Raw genomic sequence first — 16,281 nt, 5'->3', positions numbered from 1 at the left:
AACATCCCACACAACAGCTTTTTATAACTGACATTTGAAGAATGCTGGCGCATGCACAAGCTCGTCCAAGAATCACCGCGGCACCCAGCACACCATCTCAAGCATGGTGGGGTTAGCTCAGCAGCACCGCACAGCCGCGCCCAGACAGCCCCACCACACGGGACACCGAAGCGGAGAAAGAAGGCCCCGGCAACAAGGTTAGTCCTGCTCCGGCTCGGCTCACAGCTAGGTGGGCTTCCAAGAGGAGTCTCCGTATCTGCATCTCCAACCAGCCAGGAGAGGGGCCCTCTCACTCTCCCCCCTCCTTTCACTCGGGAGGGGAAGATGGCAGTTCACAAACTGCTTTAATTCAAGCCGGTGGGTAAACTATCACACTCTAATCAAGTTTATTTCATCAAGCAAAACCCCAACCTTGAGTGAATTAAATATAAAACACTCAAGGAGCTTGAGGCTTAATTTAAAAAAATCCTAAGAAAACGAAGTGAAATGAGAGAACAGAGAAAGCTTGAAACTGAAGTGGACTGAAAGTTTTACATACGGCAATCGGCTTGTCTTTGCCCCGGGAGGTTATATCCTTACCGTACGTTTCTCCAACCTAGTAATGCATGAGAACTTGGTTTGAGTTTAGTACAGACTGAGGAAAATAAAAATCAACATAACCTCTTATCGATTCTTTATTAGAATTTTGTCTTAACCCTCCAGAGGGATCCAAAAGCATATAATAATCTAACATCTTCGATGACAAATGCCACTGAAACACTCCACACTACCTGGTCAAAAGCGGGCGTAAGAAGTTCAACAATGGTGAACAGAGGTCAGGCAGATCCTGATGGGGGCAACAACGTGCTCCTCCTCCCATGGCAGCACCCACCAGAATCTACAACAGCCCGCACAGCCGGAGATGTTCTGCACCGTCCCTTACCGCGAAGGCAGGCGGGAGCCACGGGCACTTTCCAGTGCTCCATCTGAGTTCTCAGACACAGCCTAGCTGAAGCCACAGCACACAAGAAAGGTACCCATCGGTAAATGATGCCTACCAGACAAAGGGCTCTCCCAGAACATAGCCAGGCCTCAGGGCTGACAGTTTTAATGCTACCAGAACATTCCAGGTCTCCTATGCAGAAATGTTCCTATCTTCCACCTAGTTCTGGGAGCCTGGTTTGAATGTACAGACTTGCATTATCAAAATCAACACTGTTGCTGACACCAAGGCCCCCAATTCTGGGCCGCTTTGCAGGTCTGGGGGAAGCCACCCCTTAAGCACAAGCTTTTTGTTTTTTTTTTTTTTGAGATGGAGTCTTGCTCTGTTGCCCAGGCTGGAGTGCAGTGGCACAATCTCAGCTCACTGTAATCTCTGCCTCCTGGATTCAAGCGATTCTCCTGCCTCGGTCTCCCAAGTAGTTGGAACTACAGGTGCCCACCACCATGCCCAGCTAATTTTTTGTATTTTCAGTAGAGACTAGGTTTCACCATGTTGGCCAGGCTAGTCTCGAACTCCTACCCACCTTGGCTTCCCAAAGTGCTGGGATTATAGGCGTGAGCCACCACGTCCAGCCATGGACAAATTTGAGAAGTGAACACTTCCAGTGTTTATCACAATGCTGTCAATTCATTTCTTTATTCCAATAAAAACTGACAAACTTGCTCTTCCAACATAGAACCCTGAAACTATTTTAAGAAAAGGGCTCACGCCTGTAATCCCAACACTTTGGGAGGCCAAGGCAGGTGGATCACGAGGTCAGGAGTTCAAGACCAGCCTGGTCAAGATGGTGAAACCCCGTGTCTACTAAAAATACAAAATTAGCCGGGGGTGGTGGTGGACACCTGTAATCCCAGCTACTCAGGAGGCAGAGGTTGCGCCACTGCACTCCAGTCTGGGTGACAGAGTGAGACTCTGTCTCAAAAAAAAAAAAGGCGGGGGGCAAATGAGAAAACTTTTAATTTCATCTCACTCATGCTTTTCTTTTTTTTGAGACTTTTTGAGACGGAGTCTCACTGTGTCACCCAGGCTGGAGTGCAGTGGCACAATCTCGGCTCACTGCAAGCTCCGCCTCCCAGGTTCACACCATTATCCTGCCTCAGCCTCCCTGGTAGCTGGGACTACAGGCGACCGCCACCGCACCTGGCTAATTTTTGTATTTTTAGTAGAGACGGGTTTCACCATGTTAGCCAGGATGGTCTCGATCTCCTGACCTTGTGATCCGCCCACCTCGGCCTCCCAAAGTGCTGGGATTACAGGCGTGAGCCATCGCACCAGGCCACTCAAGCTTTTCTGGATTTACCATTCAAAGAGCATATTAGTTTCCACAGCTATCTGGGTTTCATCTATGGGCTATTTTTGAAGATCTGTCCTCCCAAGGACTTGATATGGTACCAAATCTTTACCGTGGGAGAGGATCATCGAGAACCAGTTACAAAAATGCAGCTTCAAAAGAGCCTCTGATCGTATCTGTGGCACCCTTTCGATTTTTAAGAGCCTCTTTTTTGATGGAGAAGAGACATGCACAACAGGAGCAAGCAGTTCCACTTTCCACCCTGCGTTTGTGCAATGCCATCTGCCTGTTCCTTCCTTGTTCCTGCTTCGTCCCCAGCTAAATATAGCTTCCCGAAACCCTGTCTAGTGCTTCTGGTACTCACTTCCTAGCATCCACCCCTCCCGGCCGTCGCTGTCCTGACGCCTCACACACAGAGGCTGTGCTGGCTGACCCTGGCTGGGAGGCTCTATTTCTTCCCTGTCCTCATAACACTCAGAGAACCTCAGAGGGCACCACCAGTGTCTCTCCAGAGTCTCTCAACTTCCTTCCTCACAGGTCACTTGTGTGTTCTGGAGCCTCAGGCTGTCTCCAGTCACCGGCCCATGTTTCCAGTCAACCTGAGCACTGCTTTCCCCTTTCTGACTCACCCAGACTCGCGCATGCCTGTTACACACATGGTGTCTTCAATGCCTTTGTCACTCCTGCATCACACACCACTTCCTCCTCGGTGGTGAGAGGTGCAGCCAGGGCTGCTCCTCCCGCTGCCTCCTGCCCACTGGTGCAACTAACCACAAGAGATGGGTCCACTTTCCATGGAGTAAGACAAGGGCGGGCATCTGGACAGCTGAGATCTCACTACAAAAAAGCAGCGTTGTTTCTACTTCATTTTATTTTCTTCCAAATGATATACACCTGGATTTTACTTTCAGGTTTGGAGTTTTAAAAAACACAGGCATTCTGGTCAGGTGCAGTGGCTCACGCCTGTAATTCCAGCACTTTGGGAGGCCAAGGCGAGCAGATCACGAGGGTCAGGAGATCGAGACCATCCCAGTTAGAAACCCCGTGTCTCTACTAAAAATACAAAAAACTAGCCGGGCGTGGTGGTGGGCGCCTGTAGTCCCAGCTGCTCGTGAGGCTGAGGCAGGAGAATGGCATGAACCCGGGAGGCGGAGCTTGCAGTGAGCTGAGACTGCGCCACTGCACTCCAGTCTGGGTGGCAGAACAAGACTCCGTCTCAAAAAACAAAACAACAACAACAACAAAACAGACATTCTGGCCAGGCACAGTGGCTCACGCCTGTAATCCTATAAAAGGGTCAGGCAGTCCCTGACATCTGAGAACCAGCCTGGCGCTCGCAGCTTCGCCATGGTGGAGGTTGCCACTATTGAATAGAATAATCTCGCAGAACACCGACATCAGACAAAGTCACCTGTGTGACCGTGCTGAAATAGGACCAAAAGTAAGTAAACTTTAAAAAAAAAACTCATAATCATTTCTAAGTAGTGACAAATCCAAGATCATCATACAAACCACAAAAATCACCAAATATCCCCTGCTCCCAGCCAGTATGAGTGAGGGCCGAATTCCCACAGCACCCAGGTGCGTGTCTCCCTCGCAGCGAAGAGTAACAAACCCAGTTCTGTTTAACTACAGGTGTGTGCCCGGTGCTCTCTGGCTGCACTTGTAACAGCCAACCTCACAAAAGCTGAGGCCTTTTGAAACTCAAAACTGCCAAGCCAAACACCACAGTTTTTCTTTTTATCTACCATCACAGGAGTCTAGCCCACCACTTTAAAACCTTTAGCACTGGCCAGGCTCAGTGGCTCACGCCTGTAATCCCAGCACTTTGGGAGGCTGAGGCGGGCAGATCATGAGGTCAGGAGATCAAGACCATCCTGGCTAATACAGTGAAACCCAGTCTCTACAAAAATATAAAAAATTAGCCAGGCGTGGTGGTGGGCGCCTGTAGTCCCAGCTACTCGGAAGGCTGGCTGACACAGGAGACTGGCGCGAACCCGGGAGGTGGAGCTTGCAGTGAGCCAAGATCGCAGCACTGCACTCCAGCCTGGGCGAGAGAGCGAGACTCCATCTCAAAAAAAATAAATAAATAAAAATAAAAAACAAAATTAGCCAGGCATGGTAGTGCATGCCTGTAGTCTCAGCTATGTGGGAGACTAGGGTGGGAAAGTCGCCTGAACCTGGGAAGCGGAGGTTGTAGTGAGCCAAGATCACACCACTGCACTCCAGCCTGGGCAACAAGAGCGAAACTCCGTCTCAAAAAGACAAACTTTTAGCATAGCAAGAAAATGAAACAATTGGCATGACGCACTGGGGTCCTGGCTGACCCCAACATGGAGGCTCAGCATCTCAGCGAACCCGCCGCACAGCCTGAGTCTCAGGACACACACAGGGCTCAGGACTCGTTGTGACACTGACAGGTTACTTAGGCTCCCGCTCACACCAGCAATCCTGGTGCAAGCAGGCAAATAAATACAGGGGATCTACACAAGGGAAGATGCTGAACCTGAGCATCACTCTGACAAGACTTGATTCTGTGCATGCCAACTGAAGATGAGTATGCAGAACTTAGGAAAGACTTTCAAGAGAAAATAATTTAACGATTACTTAATTCGAGAAAATAAAAACCTGAGGGCAATTTCAACTGAGAATGGCGACTACCTCCTCACCATCTTTTGGAGAACGAAGAAACGAATAGTCTGAACAGACTTAGCCAGACAGAGCTACCCAACAGAGAAGGATGCCAACGTGAAATGACCACAGGAAATGTAACATCTCTTTTAGGACGCCCTAGGTAAGAAATCTTCCAACTGGTCCTTCAGGAGTGTGTCTAAGCAGTCTTGGATGAGCTACATAAACAGGTCTGCAGATCACAGAGCCAGCAATCAGGGACCACATTCCATTTAGTACAAAATTTAGAGGTTTCACCTGTATCCACAAGAGACCCAGGTGCCAGCGTGTTGCTCCCAGATCCCGTTCTTCTTAGCACCGTGTGGCCCAAAGGGATGAGGCCTTGCAGACACTGGTGTCTGAGCATTTGTGGCCTGCCCTGAGTTGTCAAGATAATTTCCTTATCTCTGAAGGGGTCCGGGCAGGAAGCCTTCCACTGCTGGGTGGGTGCTCGTTCCTCTTGCTCCTTAAGCGCCCCGCTCACCCCCTTGCTGGTACAGGGTGTATTACATGATTTATGGGACTTTTCCGTGAACTGCCTGAGGGCAAGAACCATGTCTCACTCCCTTCTTGCTCTTCAAATATTTTCTAGGAAAGCAGTCCATGGTCTCACACAGAGGAGACATGAAGTTTAAGTGCTAGCCCTATGAGGACACCTGCTTTGATACCAGGCCTCACACTCTACAGCTTTGTTCAAGCTGAGGAGAGTTCTCCTTCCTCATCTGTTGTTCCTCAGAACACAAAGTGGGACTCCTGCCAAGTCACCCTTGACTTACTGTGAGGCGTCCCTTAGAGAAAGGCCGCGCCCTGCCCGGTACCCCCTGAGTCACAGCAGGGTGGCTCTCATTTCTCAGAATGACACCACACCCTTCCACATGTGTCCAGTGGGCTGGAGACTCCTACTCTACCAGTCAGTATGTTTTTAAATCCATTTACAATCTGAATCAGTAAACATCCACTGGGTATAGTTTCCTAAGGTACTGAGAAGAATTTGAATTGTCTGGGGATTATAGACTGTTAATACAGTAGACATAACTACTAAGTTATTTCATCCACATTACCCCCTAAAACCACAGGCTGCCTCAACATCAATCAGGGCTCAAAGCCAGCCTTTCTCTAGGAAGTCTTCCTCACCTCAATTCAACCCCAAACCCCAATCCCTCCGGCCAATCCAGGTTTGCCGAGCACCCACACAACTTCCACTCGTTTGGGCACAACGTGGAGAGCAGCGCACTTAGGCTGACCCACCCGCACACTCAGGAGCAGGAGAATTCTGACGGCGGCTGGCCCACAGTGTGTGCTGTGTGCCCAGGACTGCTATGGGTGCGTGACATGTACTCATCTCACCCTACGAGGAAACAGGCAAAGACTAGAGAGAGGAAGAGGCCTGCCTGAGGTCACAGAGCTAGGATAGGACATGCACACAGGATATCCACCCAAGGAATCTCAAGCATATTTAAGTTTTGCTTCCAAAGAAAAATGAAGAACAAACATGTAACAAGATCAGCAAATGATACACAAGTAAAACAACTGCTTAAAGAAAAGTAACTTTTAACCACAACAATGTCTTCTAAGTACCCATTTTCACCAGCTACTGCTCTAATTAGCTTTGATAAATAAATCACTTTTGTCTGATACAGAAAAAAAAACTAAACTTTTTTTTCTGATTGGACACAGTCAATACATTTTACAAAACCAAAACCTCAATCTACATTGAATAGATTTAGGTTCTATGGCCATACAAATTATGTATTTTGTGGGAAAAAATGCATTAAACCTGTAAGATTAGTTACTAACTTGGTTTAAAGAAACCTGAATCTTAACTGCTTAATTTGATTCTGCGGTACAAAACTGTCACACAGCAAACTTGTCTTCAAACCAATTGGTGTTAAAAACTGACTTGCAAAAACAAAACAAAACAAAAAGTACCTTTCATATGATTATTCTGAAGCTAAATGGAAGACTGTAAAATGCCCAACAATGGAACAGCTGTTAACGCTCAAAACACAAAACCCCTGCCATCTAGGGGGATGTTTATACGGAACTAATTCCGCCCCGTCTGCTATTTACTCAATATCCAAATGATGGCAATATAAGTCCACAGGTAACATGCACTAATTAAACGCTCGAGAATTATATACTCTAAAAAAGACACATTAAAAATCAGCTGCAATCCTTACTGTTTGCGGATAGGATAGGGGGCGTAATCTGTCATAATCTTCTTGTCCAGCTGTATCCCATAAGCCCAGATTCACCGGTTTTCCATCTACCATAACATTGGCAGAGTAATTGTCAAAGCTGTAGAACGGAATGAAAACGGTTAGTCACAGATGTGGAACCTAAGTCACTGTCCTGGCCATCCTAGAGAAGGTGTGCCAAGAAAAAGGGTGGGGACGGGCCTGGAGGATGCCACACCAGCAATGTCCCTGCAGGCACGAGGAGGAAGGAGGCAGGGGCAAAACTCACGGGAAACAAACCCAACCCAAAACTTGAGAAAGAAAAATGAAAGAAACAAACAACAAACTATTTAAGTGAAACAAATCACTGTCAGAAATACATACACTTCACTTTAAACAAAGTTTAAGACTTTTATCCCAGGACGAAATAAGTGTAAAATTAGCCCCGCTTTCAAATCCTACTTGTTGGGTTTTTCATGTACTTATGTCACTCATTTTCAACAAGAGAGCTGGCCACTAGAGCTACCCTCTGCAGGGTTTCCAGAAGGCCTGAGTGTAGAACAGTAACACAAAAGACACCTGACTTAACAAGCCTCCCAATAACATTTTCAAAGTGAGTGTACCTAATGACACAAATGTTTAAATTCACGTGAAGTTGGCCGGGCACAGTGGCTCATGCCTGTAATCCCAGCACTTTGGGAGGCCGAGGCGGGCGGATCACGAGGTCAGGAGATCCAGACCATCCTGGCTAACACGGTAAAACCCCGTCTCTACTAAAAATACAAAAAATTAGCCGGGTGTGGCGGTGGACACCTGTAGTCCCAGCTACTCGGGAGGCTGAGGCAGGAGAATGGCGTGAACCCGGGAGGCGGAGCTTGCAGTGAGCCAAGATCACACCATTGCACTCCAGCCTGGGCGACACAGCAAGACTCCGTCTCCCAAAAAAAAAAAAAAAAAAAACAAATTCACAAGAAGTTGTTACACAAATTAGTCAGGTAGTCAGGAGAGGTAACCCAGCAAAGCCTACAGGCTGACAGAAGGAAATCAGACCCAAGTTAAAAACTGCTACTGGTCAGCAGAAACCAAGCTTTAGAAAAGAATAGTGTTTCCTCTGGACAGGAAGGCAAAAAAGAAAAGGAAAAATATAATAAAAAGCTGAGGCTGGGCACAGTGGCTCACGCCTGTAATCCTAACACTTTGGAAGGCCGAGGTGGGTGGATCACCTGAGGTCAGGAGTTTGAGACCAGCCTGGCCAACATGACGAAAACCCTGTCTCTACTAAAACTGCAAAAATTAGCCGGGGCGTGGTGGCGGGTGCTTGTAATCCCAGCTACTTGGGAGGCTGAGGCAAGAGAATCACTTGAACCCGGGAGGCAGAGGTTGCACTGGGCCAAGATCACATCATCGCACTCCAACCTGGGCAACAAGAGCAAAACTTTGTCTCAAAAAAAGAAAAAAAAAAATGGAAGAAGAAAGAAAGAAAAGGTGATAGTGACAGACATGGTAATTATGCTTCCATAAGAAAAAGATTATAGGATAAATGGTATTGTGACTTTCTTTCCCCTATAAGGGAAAAAGAATCAGGTCCTTGCCTCATTCTATACCAAAAATAAATTCTAAATGGATTAAAGATAAAAATTTTAGCCACAAAAAACCTAGAAAAAATACTAGAGCATACTTTTGCATTATTTAAGTAGGAAAGGCCTTTCTAAGGTACAACATACAATTCTGAGGGACAGGTGGTATTATTACTATTATTTTACTATTTTTTTTGAGACAGAATCTCACTCTGTCACCCAGGCTGGAGTGCAGTGGCCAGATCTCAGCTCACTGCAAGCTCCGCCTCCCGGGTTTATGCCATTCTCCTGCCTCAGCCTCCCGAGTAGCTGGGACTACAGGCGCCCGCCACCTCGCCCGGCTATTTTTTTGTATTTTTTAGTAGAGACGGGGTTTCACTGTGTTAGCCAGGATGGTCTCGATCTCCTGACCTCGTGATCCGCCCGTCTCGGCCTCCCAAAGTGCTGGGATTACAGGCTTGAGCCACCGCGCCCGGCAACGCCCGGGTAATTTTTATATTTTAGTAGAGATGGGGTTTCACCATGTCGATCAGGCTGGTCTCGATCTGACCTCGTGATCCACCTGCTTCCGCCTCCCAAAGTGCTGGGATTAAAGGCATGGGCCACCGCGCCCAAGTGATGTGGTATTATTTACATTAAATGCTAAATTTCTATACAGCAGAAGACACCACAATGAAGATCAAAGACAAATGACAGACTGAGAAGGATTATTTACAAAACGTTCCATCAGGCCACGTGCAGTGGAGCATGACTATAGTCTAGCTACTCAATTGGCTGAGGTGGAAGGACCAGCAGTTCAAGTCCAGCCTGGGCAATACTGCAAGATCCCATCTCAAAAAAAAAAAAAAAAAAGAAAAGGGAGGGAGGGGAAAAGAAAGGAGAAGGAAGGAGGGACAGAGGGAGGGGGGAGGGAAAGAAGGAAATGTTCCATCAGTTAGAAAAAATTTCAGTAGAAAAATAAGAAAGATTTAAACAAACAATTCACAGGAGACTAAAAATGTACAGTAAACATTCAAAAGAGCCAGGTGTGGTGGCTCACGCCTGTAATACCAACACTTTGGGAGGCCAAGGTGGAGAATCACTTGAGACCAAGTGTTCAGGACCAGCCTGGGCAATATAGCAAGACGTAGCTCTATAAAAACACACGTTTTTTGTTTTTTTTTTTGGAGACAGGGTCTTGCTCTATTGCCCAGGCTGGAGTGCAGTAGCACAATCTCGGCTCACTGCAACCTCCACCTCCCACGTTCAAGCAATCCTCCTGCCTCAGCCTTCAGAGTAGCTGGGATTAGAGTCATGTGCCACCATGCCCAGCTAACTTTTGTATTTTTAGTAGAGACGGAGTTTCACCATGTTGGCCAAGTTGGTCTCAAACTCCTTACCTCAGTGATCCACCCAGCTCAGCCTCCCCAAGTGCTGGGATTACAGGCGTGAGCAAAATTACTTAATTAAAAAAAAAAAAAAAAAAATTCAGCCAGGCGCAGTCGCTCACGCCTGTAATCCCAGCACTTTGGGAGGCTGAGACGGGCGGATCACGAGATCAGGAGATCAAGACCATCCTGGCTAACACGGTGAAACCCCGTCTCAACTACAAATACAAAAAAAAAAAAACTAGCCAGGCTAGGTGGCGGGCACCTGTAGTCCCAGCTACTCGAGAGGCTGAGGCAGGAGAATGGCGTGAACCTGGCAGGTGGAGCTTGCAGTGAGCTGAGATCGCGCCACCAGTGGCACTCCAGCCTGGGCGACTGAGCAAGACTCCGTCTCAAAAAAAAAAAAAAGAAAAAAATTCAAAGATTTTAACCACATCTGTGATTAGAAATGCAAATGGTTAGATAACTTCAACCCACGTAACGGCAGCGTGTACTAAGAGGCCACTTTAGTTAAGGCCAGCAAAGTGACAGCTTTGTGGACAGCAATTTGGTAGTATCTACCAAAAAATAATTTTTTTTTTAAATGTTTTTTTTTCTGGAGACAGAGTCTCACTGTTGCTCAGGCTGAAGTGCAGTGGTGCAATCTTGGCTCACTGCAACCTTTGCTTCCCGGGTTCAAGCAATTCTCATGCCTCAGCCTCCCAAGTAGCTGGGACTACAGGAGTGCACGACCACGCCTGGCTAATTATTACATTTTTAGTAGAGATGAGGGTTTTACCATGTTGGCCAGGCTGGTCTCGAACTCCTGAACTCAAGTGATCCTTCTGTCTTGGCCTCCCAAAGTGCTGGGATTACAGGTGTGAGCAATCACACCTGGCTGTATCTACCAAAATTTAAAACATCCATTGTCTTTTGATCTGGCATGATTTCATTTCTAATAATCTATCCGAGTGTACACAAAGACATGAGGGACAACACTGAACACAAAAATGTTTGTAACACCAAGAGTCCAAGCGACCAGTGGGTTAAATCAGTTACAGTACTTCAAAATCATGAATCATTAATGATTTAACCTTTATCTACACATGTAGATAAGGAAAATCTCCCTCATAAATTCAGGACAACGGGGACAGCATGATTCCACTTACACTAAACAATGGGCGCCAGGTGCGGTGGCTCACGTTTGTAATCCCAGCACTTTGGAAGGCCGAGGCGGGCAGATCACCTGAGGTCAGGAGTTTGAGACCAACCTGGCCAACATAGTGAAACCTGTCACTACTAAAGAAACAAAAATTAGCCGGGCAAGGTGGTGTGCACCTGTAATCCCAGCTACTTGGGAGGCTGAGGCAGGGAATCGCTTGAACCCAGGAGGCAGACATTGCAGCACTGCAGTGAGCTCAGATCGCATCACTGCACATTCAGCCTGGGCGACAGAGAGACACTAACTCCAAAAAAAAAAAAAAAAAAAAAAAGGAAAACAGCAACAACAAAAAACATGGGTATGACACTTCAGGGAGCACCTGGGTGTGTGTTGTGCCTGAGAAGGTGAGGAGGCAACACCTACCCAGCTTACACGGGGAGGACTCACAGCAAATGCAGTATGGTGCATTATGAGGCTCAGCTACATGGGCTCCTGGGTAACCCATCACCAGAGCAGCACTTTCCTGTCTCCACCCAATTCTGCTGCCCACAGGGAGTAAGCAATTCAACAGCCAATTCCACCCTCCTATACCCCCTTCAACACACACACCCAAGTTTCAATTCCAAAGCCCTATACCTCAATGTTGACATGTAACCAACTGATGACTTATCAGAAAAGGCCAATTAAATCATAATGGAATCCTTCCCATTCCAGTTCCCAGAAAGCCAATGTATCTGAAACTCTTGTACTGACAAGGACTGTCTCTGATCAGAGTTTTGGTCAGAGTCCTTGTGTCCAACTCTGGTTTTCTTTAACATCATCCAGTCTCTATACTTCAAGTTAGACTTTGTCTTCTGGATGTTTAAAGATCAATTAGCAAAGTTGTGTTTGTTCCATCACACCAGAACAGTTTATATTACCCTAAGTTTTTGTTTTGTTTGTGGGTTTTTTGTTTTTTTTTTTTTGAGATGGAGTTTCACTCTTGCTGCCCAGGCTGGAGTACAGTGGCATGATTCCAGCTCACTGCAACCTCCGCCTCCAGGGTTTGAGTGATTCTCCTGCCTCAGCCTCCCAAGTAGATGGGATTACAGGCACCCGCCACCACACCCAGCTAATTTTTTGTACTTTTAGTAGAGACGGGGTTTCATCACGTTGGCCATGCTGGTCTCAAACTCCTGACCCTCAGCTGATCCACCCGCCTCAGCCTCCCAAAGTGCTGGGATCACCACATCCCACCCTATTTTTTAAAAGCCTAAAATACCTTATAGATTTCAGTGAATGTTTAAGAAAAACTTAGTATCTGTTCATATGAGGATTAAAGATGGCTTTACAGCAAAACAAATAGTCAAAAGAATGTGAAAACCGTAACACAGACAAGTTAGTTCCCAATTTAATTCAAGATACTTACACAGTAGGGATATATTCTCCAGGAAATGCATTGGTTGTGTAACTGATCAGTAGGCAAGTTTTACCTACAGCTCTAAAGAGAAAGAGAAAAAAGGTTGCTTAGTCAACATGAATGTAATCTTAGCTTTCATTATTCTGTCAAATAATCTCTAGAGAAAAAAACAATCAAGGCATATACATCACACGCTTAGCATTAAAGAAAATGTTTTCAATGTTTTCTATAACCCTTTATCACCACATACACATTTGTACCCTGAAATTTAAAGTAAACAAACTAGAATTTCTCAGAAAGGTAGAGTCAGGAACCATTACGTTCTGTTTAGGTACCTGGTGTTAGCATTAATAGTCAAGAAACAGTTGTTACCGATGTACAAGATTCAAGAGAAACAAGATTTTAAAACTTCACGTCTCTTCTGTGAACATCTGTAGAGTCTTTCATCCAAGAATCTTAAGTTTGATCCCGAAGACTTTTTTTTTTTTTTTGAGACTGTGTCTCATGCTGTCGCCCAGGCTGGAGTGCAGTGGCACCATCTTGGCTCACTGCAGCCTCTGCCTCCCAAGTAGCTGGGATTACAGGTGCCCACCACCACACCCAGCTAATTTTTTTTTATTTCTAGTAGAGATGGATTTTCGCCATGTTGGCCAGGCTGGTCTCAAACTCCTGACTTCAAGTGATCCGCCCACGTGGACCTCCCAAAGCGCTAGGATTACAGGCGTGAGCCACCACACCCAGCCTAAAGGTATTTTAATACTAATACACAAGCACAGCTTTCTTTGGCCACCTGTACTTCTCTAAGTAACTTATTTTGCTGCCTTAAGTGGCACAGCTCAAAAATCCCACCACATCCCTAGAGCCTCCCCTCTGGCAATCGGCAATGACTGTTCTCTTGAGAGAAAGTGCTTAGTCAATAAACCACCACCCATAACTGCCATCACATTAATTCAGCTGTATTCAACTGCCACCTCCCCCAGCCCCAGTCCTCACACAGCCCCATAAGTCTATAAGCAGGGGCTATCACAATACATCCCAGACATATTAATCAATAGCTCAGAGAGGATGGGAGTTAAACTTTCCAAACAAAGAAGTGTGTAGAAATACTTCAGAGAAAGGAGCACCACCTGCACAATTGGTAATGGGTAGAGACTAATCCTAGTATTACCAGTGTGCCACCAGGCAGAAGTCAGAGTGGTGGCTGAAAGTCTCCCAACCACCTGGAATGTTTTTCAAGAAGCTATCACCTAATAACTAAGACCACCACATCATTAGCAAAACATAAAGGTCTCCAATTTTTACACCATTGACAAGACAAGCTTAAGGGTTTATATGAAAGCTCAAGTCTCTGGCATCCTGAGGGTTCAGTTAGCCAAGTGCTCTCCTTAATGAGCCCTTCTGTCTGCTGTGCTGTCAGTTTACCAAGGTCACGATACATCAGTGTCATAATTTGTAAGATTTTTGTCGTTCAATCTCAACTACTATAAATGAGAATTCACCATAAAGTTAAGCGCTTTTCCATTTTCCCTCACACTCAAGGCAGATTACAGGCCCAGCCAGTCTTGCCAATTCTCATTCACTCATGACATTATTGAGGGCTTAACAAAAGTTGGAACTCACCATTCCAAAGACTTCAGAGTCAAACATTACATCACCAGGAATTAGCTTCCAACTCCTAAAGGCTTTCTAAACAGAAATGACTCATTGGACATACATTTTGTTAAAAGCTTAGAATGTGAAAATAAACCTGTATGAGCAGGAGCCTAAGCTTTGGAGTCAAAAGCCTAGATTTGAGACCCAGGGCCAATTCTAGCACGTACTGGCTGTAATTTTCTTGGCAAGTTTCAACTTCCTCATGTCTGTTTTTTTACCTGTAAAATTAATGCAAAACTACCAGCTCCATCCCCAAACTACTGTGAGCATTAATTCAATTTCAATTTATACCAACCGTGTGCTACACCAGAAGCACACGAGGTGCTAAAGATATATTAATGAACAAGACCTCATGGAGTAAGTGCAGTCATGAAATTTAAAAATAAGGAATATGGCCGGGCGCGGTGGCTCATGCATGTAATCCTAGCACCTTGGGAGGCCGAGGCAGGCGGATCACACAGTCAAGAGATCGAGACCATCGAGACCATCCTGGCTAACATAGTGAAACCCAAAATATACAAAAAATTAGCTGGGCATGGTGGCAGGCGCCTGTAATCCCAGCTACTTTGGAGGCGGAGGTAAGAGAATGGCGTGAACCCAGGAGGCAGAGCTTGCAGTGAGCCGAGATCACGCCATGCACTCCAGCCTGGGAGACAGAGCGAGATTCCGTCTCAAAAAAATAAAATAGAAATGCAATCATCACATGAAATGATGGGTGTGATAACTGTTATTATTAAAGCAGCTCTGGAAATGTACAGCAAAAGAGCTAACATTTCTAGAGCTGAAAAGAATATTTTTAGGCCAGGCATGTTGGCTCATGCCTATAATCCTAGCACTTTGGGAGGCTGAGGCGGACGGATTGCTTGATCCCTGGAGTTCAAGACCAGCCTGGCCAACATGGAGAGAAACCCGGTCTCCACTAAAAATCCAAAAATTAGGTGGGTGTGGCAGTGTGCGCCGGTAGTCTCAGCTATTTGAGGGGCTGAGGCAGGAGGATCACTTGAACCCAGGAGGGAGGTCAAGGCTGCAGGGAACCAAGATTGCACCACTGCATCCAGCCTGAGGGACAAAGTGAGACCCTGTCTCAAAAAAATAAAATTTTTTATATTAAAAAATAAAAGCCTGGTGCGGTGGCTTAGGCCTGTAATCCCAGCACAGGAGGCTGTAATCTCAGCACAGGAGCATGAGGTGGGAGGATCGCTGAGCCCAGGAGTTCAAGACCAGTCAGGGAGACCCTGTTTCCATAAAAAAATTCAAAAATAAGCGGGGCGTGGTGGCACGTGCTTGTAGTCCCAGCTACTCAGGAGACTGAAGGAAGACGATCCCTTCAGCCCAGGAATTAGAGGGAAGTAAGCAGTGGTACAGGGAAATATGTTACCTCTTCTTGTTAAAGACGTGGGGACAAGATCCTACTTGGAAAGTCACAGGTTTTAAGTTGCCAAGAAAGCACTGGATTCTAGAAGAAGCCTCCAGCTGCAGTGTGGCAGGAGGCCTGAGAATGCCAGGGACTCACTCAAGGCAGGCACACATGGAAGCTGCTGCTACAGTTCAGGGGCCACCCAGGGTGGCCTGGACCAAGAATGGCGACTGGACAGTGAAGACAAGTGGGCTGTTTCATGGACTGCTTGAACTCAGAGGCAGAACAAGCATCGCTTAGCCATGGTTTACATGTGGCACCTGAGGAAGAAAGTGGAGCCTAAGGCTCTAAGGGACCTTTTTAAAAATGATAAAAGGGCCGGGCGCGGTGGCTCAAGCCTGTAATCCCAGCACTTTGGGAGGCCGAGCCGGGCGGATCACGAGGTCAGGAGATCGAGACCATCCTGGCGAACACGGTGAAACCCCGTCTCTACTAAAAAATACAAAAAACTAGCCGGGCGAGGTGGCGGGTGCCTGTAGTCCCAGCTACTCGGGAGGCTGAGGCAGGAGAATGGCGTAAGCCCGGGAGGCGGAGCTTGCAGTGAGCCGAGATCGCGCCACTGCACTCCAGCCTGGGCGACAGAGCGAGACTCCGTCTCAAAAAAAAA

At 46.6% G+C, this 16,281-nt stretch overlaps 1 protein-coding gene across 5 annotated transcripts in view; it reads right to left on the bottom strand.

Moving 5' to 3' along the window:
* RAC1 (Rac family small GTPase 1) overlaps positions 1 to 16,281 on the bottom strand; it is a 30,795-nt gene that overhangs the window by 4,418 nt on the left and 10,096 nt on the right. For 3 of the 5 annotated variants that reach the window (XM_025378470.1, XM_025378469.1, XM_025378472.1), the window contains 2 exons: positions 12,614 to 12,685; positions 7,124 to 7,241 (listed from right to left, as the gene is read on the bottom strand). In XM_025378470.1, coding sequence (XP_025234255.1) covers positions 7,124 to 7,241; positions 12,614 to 12,685 — 190 coding nt within the window. Of the gene's footprint in view, positions 1 to 538; positions 596 to 7,123; positions 7,242 to 12,613; positions 12,686 to 16,281 lie in introns of all 5 variants that reach the window. The other 2 variants (XM_025378467.1, XM_025378468.1) reach the window with 1 other exon arrangement.

Source organism: Theropithecus gelada, chromosome 3 (assembly GCF_003255815.1).
Source record: "Theropithecus gelada isolate Dixy chromosome 3, Tgel_1.0, whole genome shotgun sequence".
NCBI classification, from domain to species: domain Eukaryota; kingdom Metazoa; phylum Chordata; class Mammalia; order Primates; family Cercopithecidae; genus Theropithecus; species Theropithecus gelada.
Note: the sequence above shows the minus strand (reverse complement) of the source record. Positions and strands in the feature narration are given on the sequence as shown.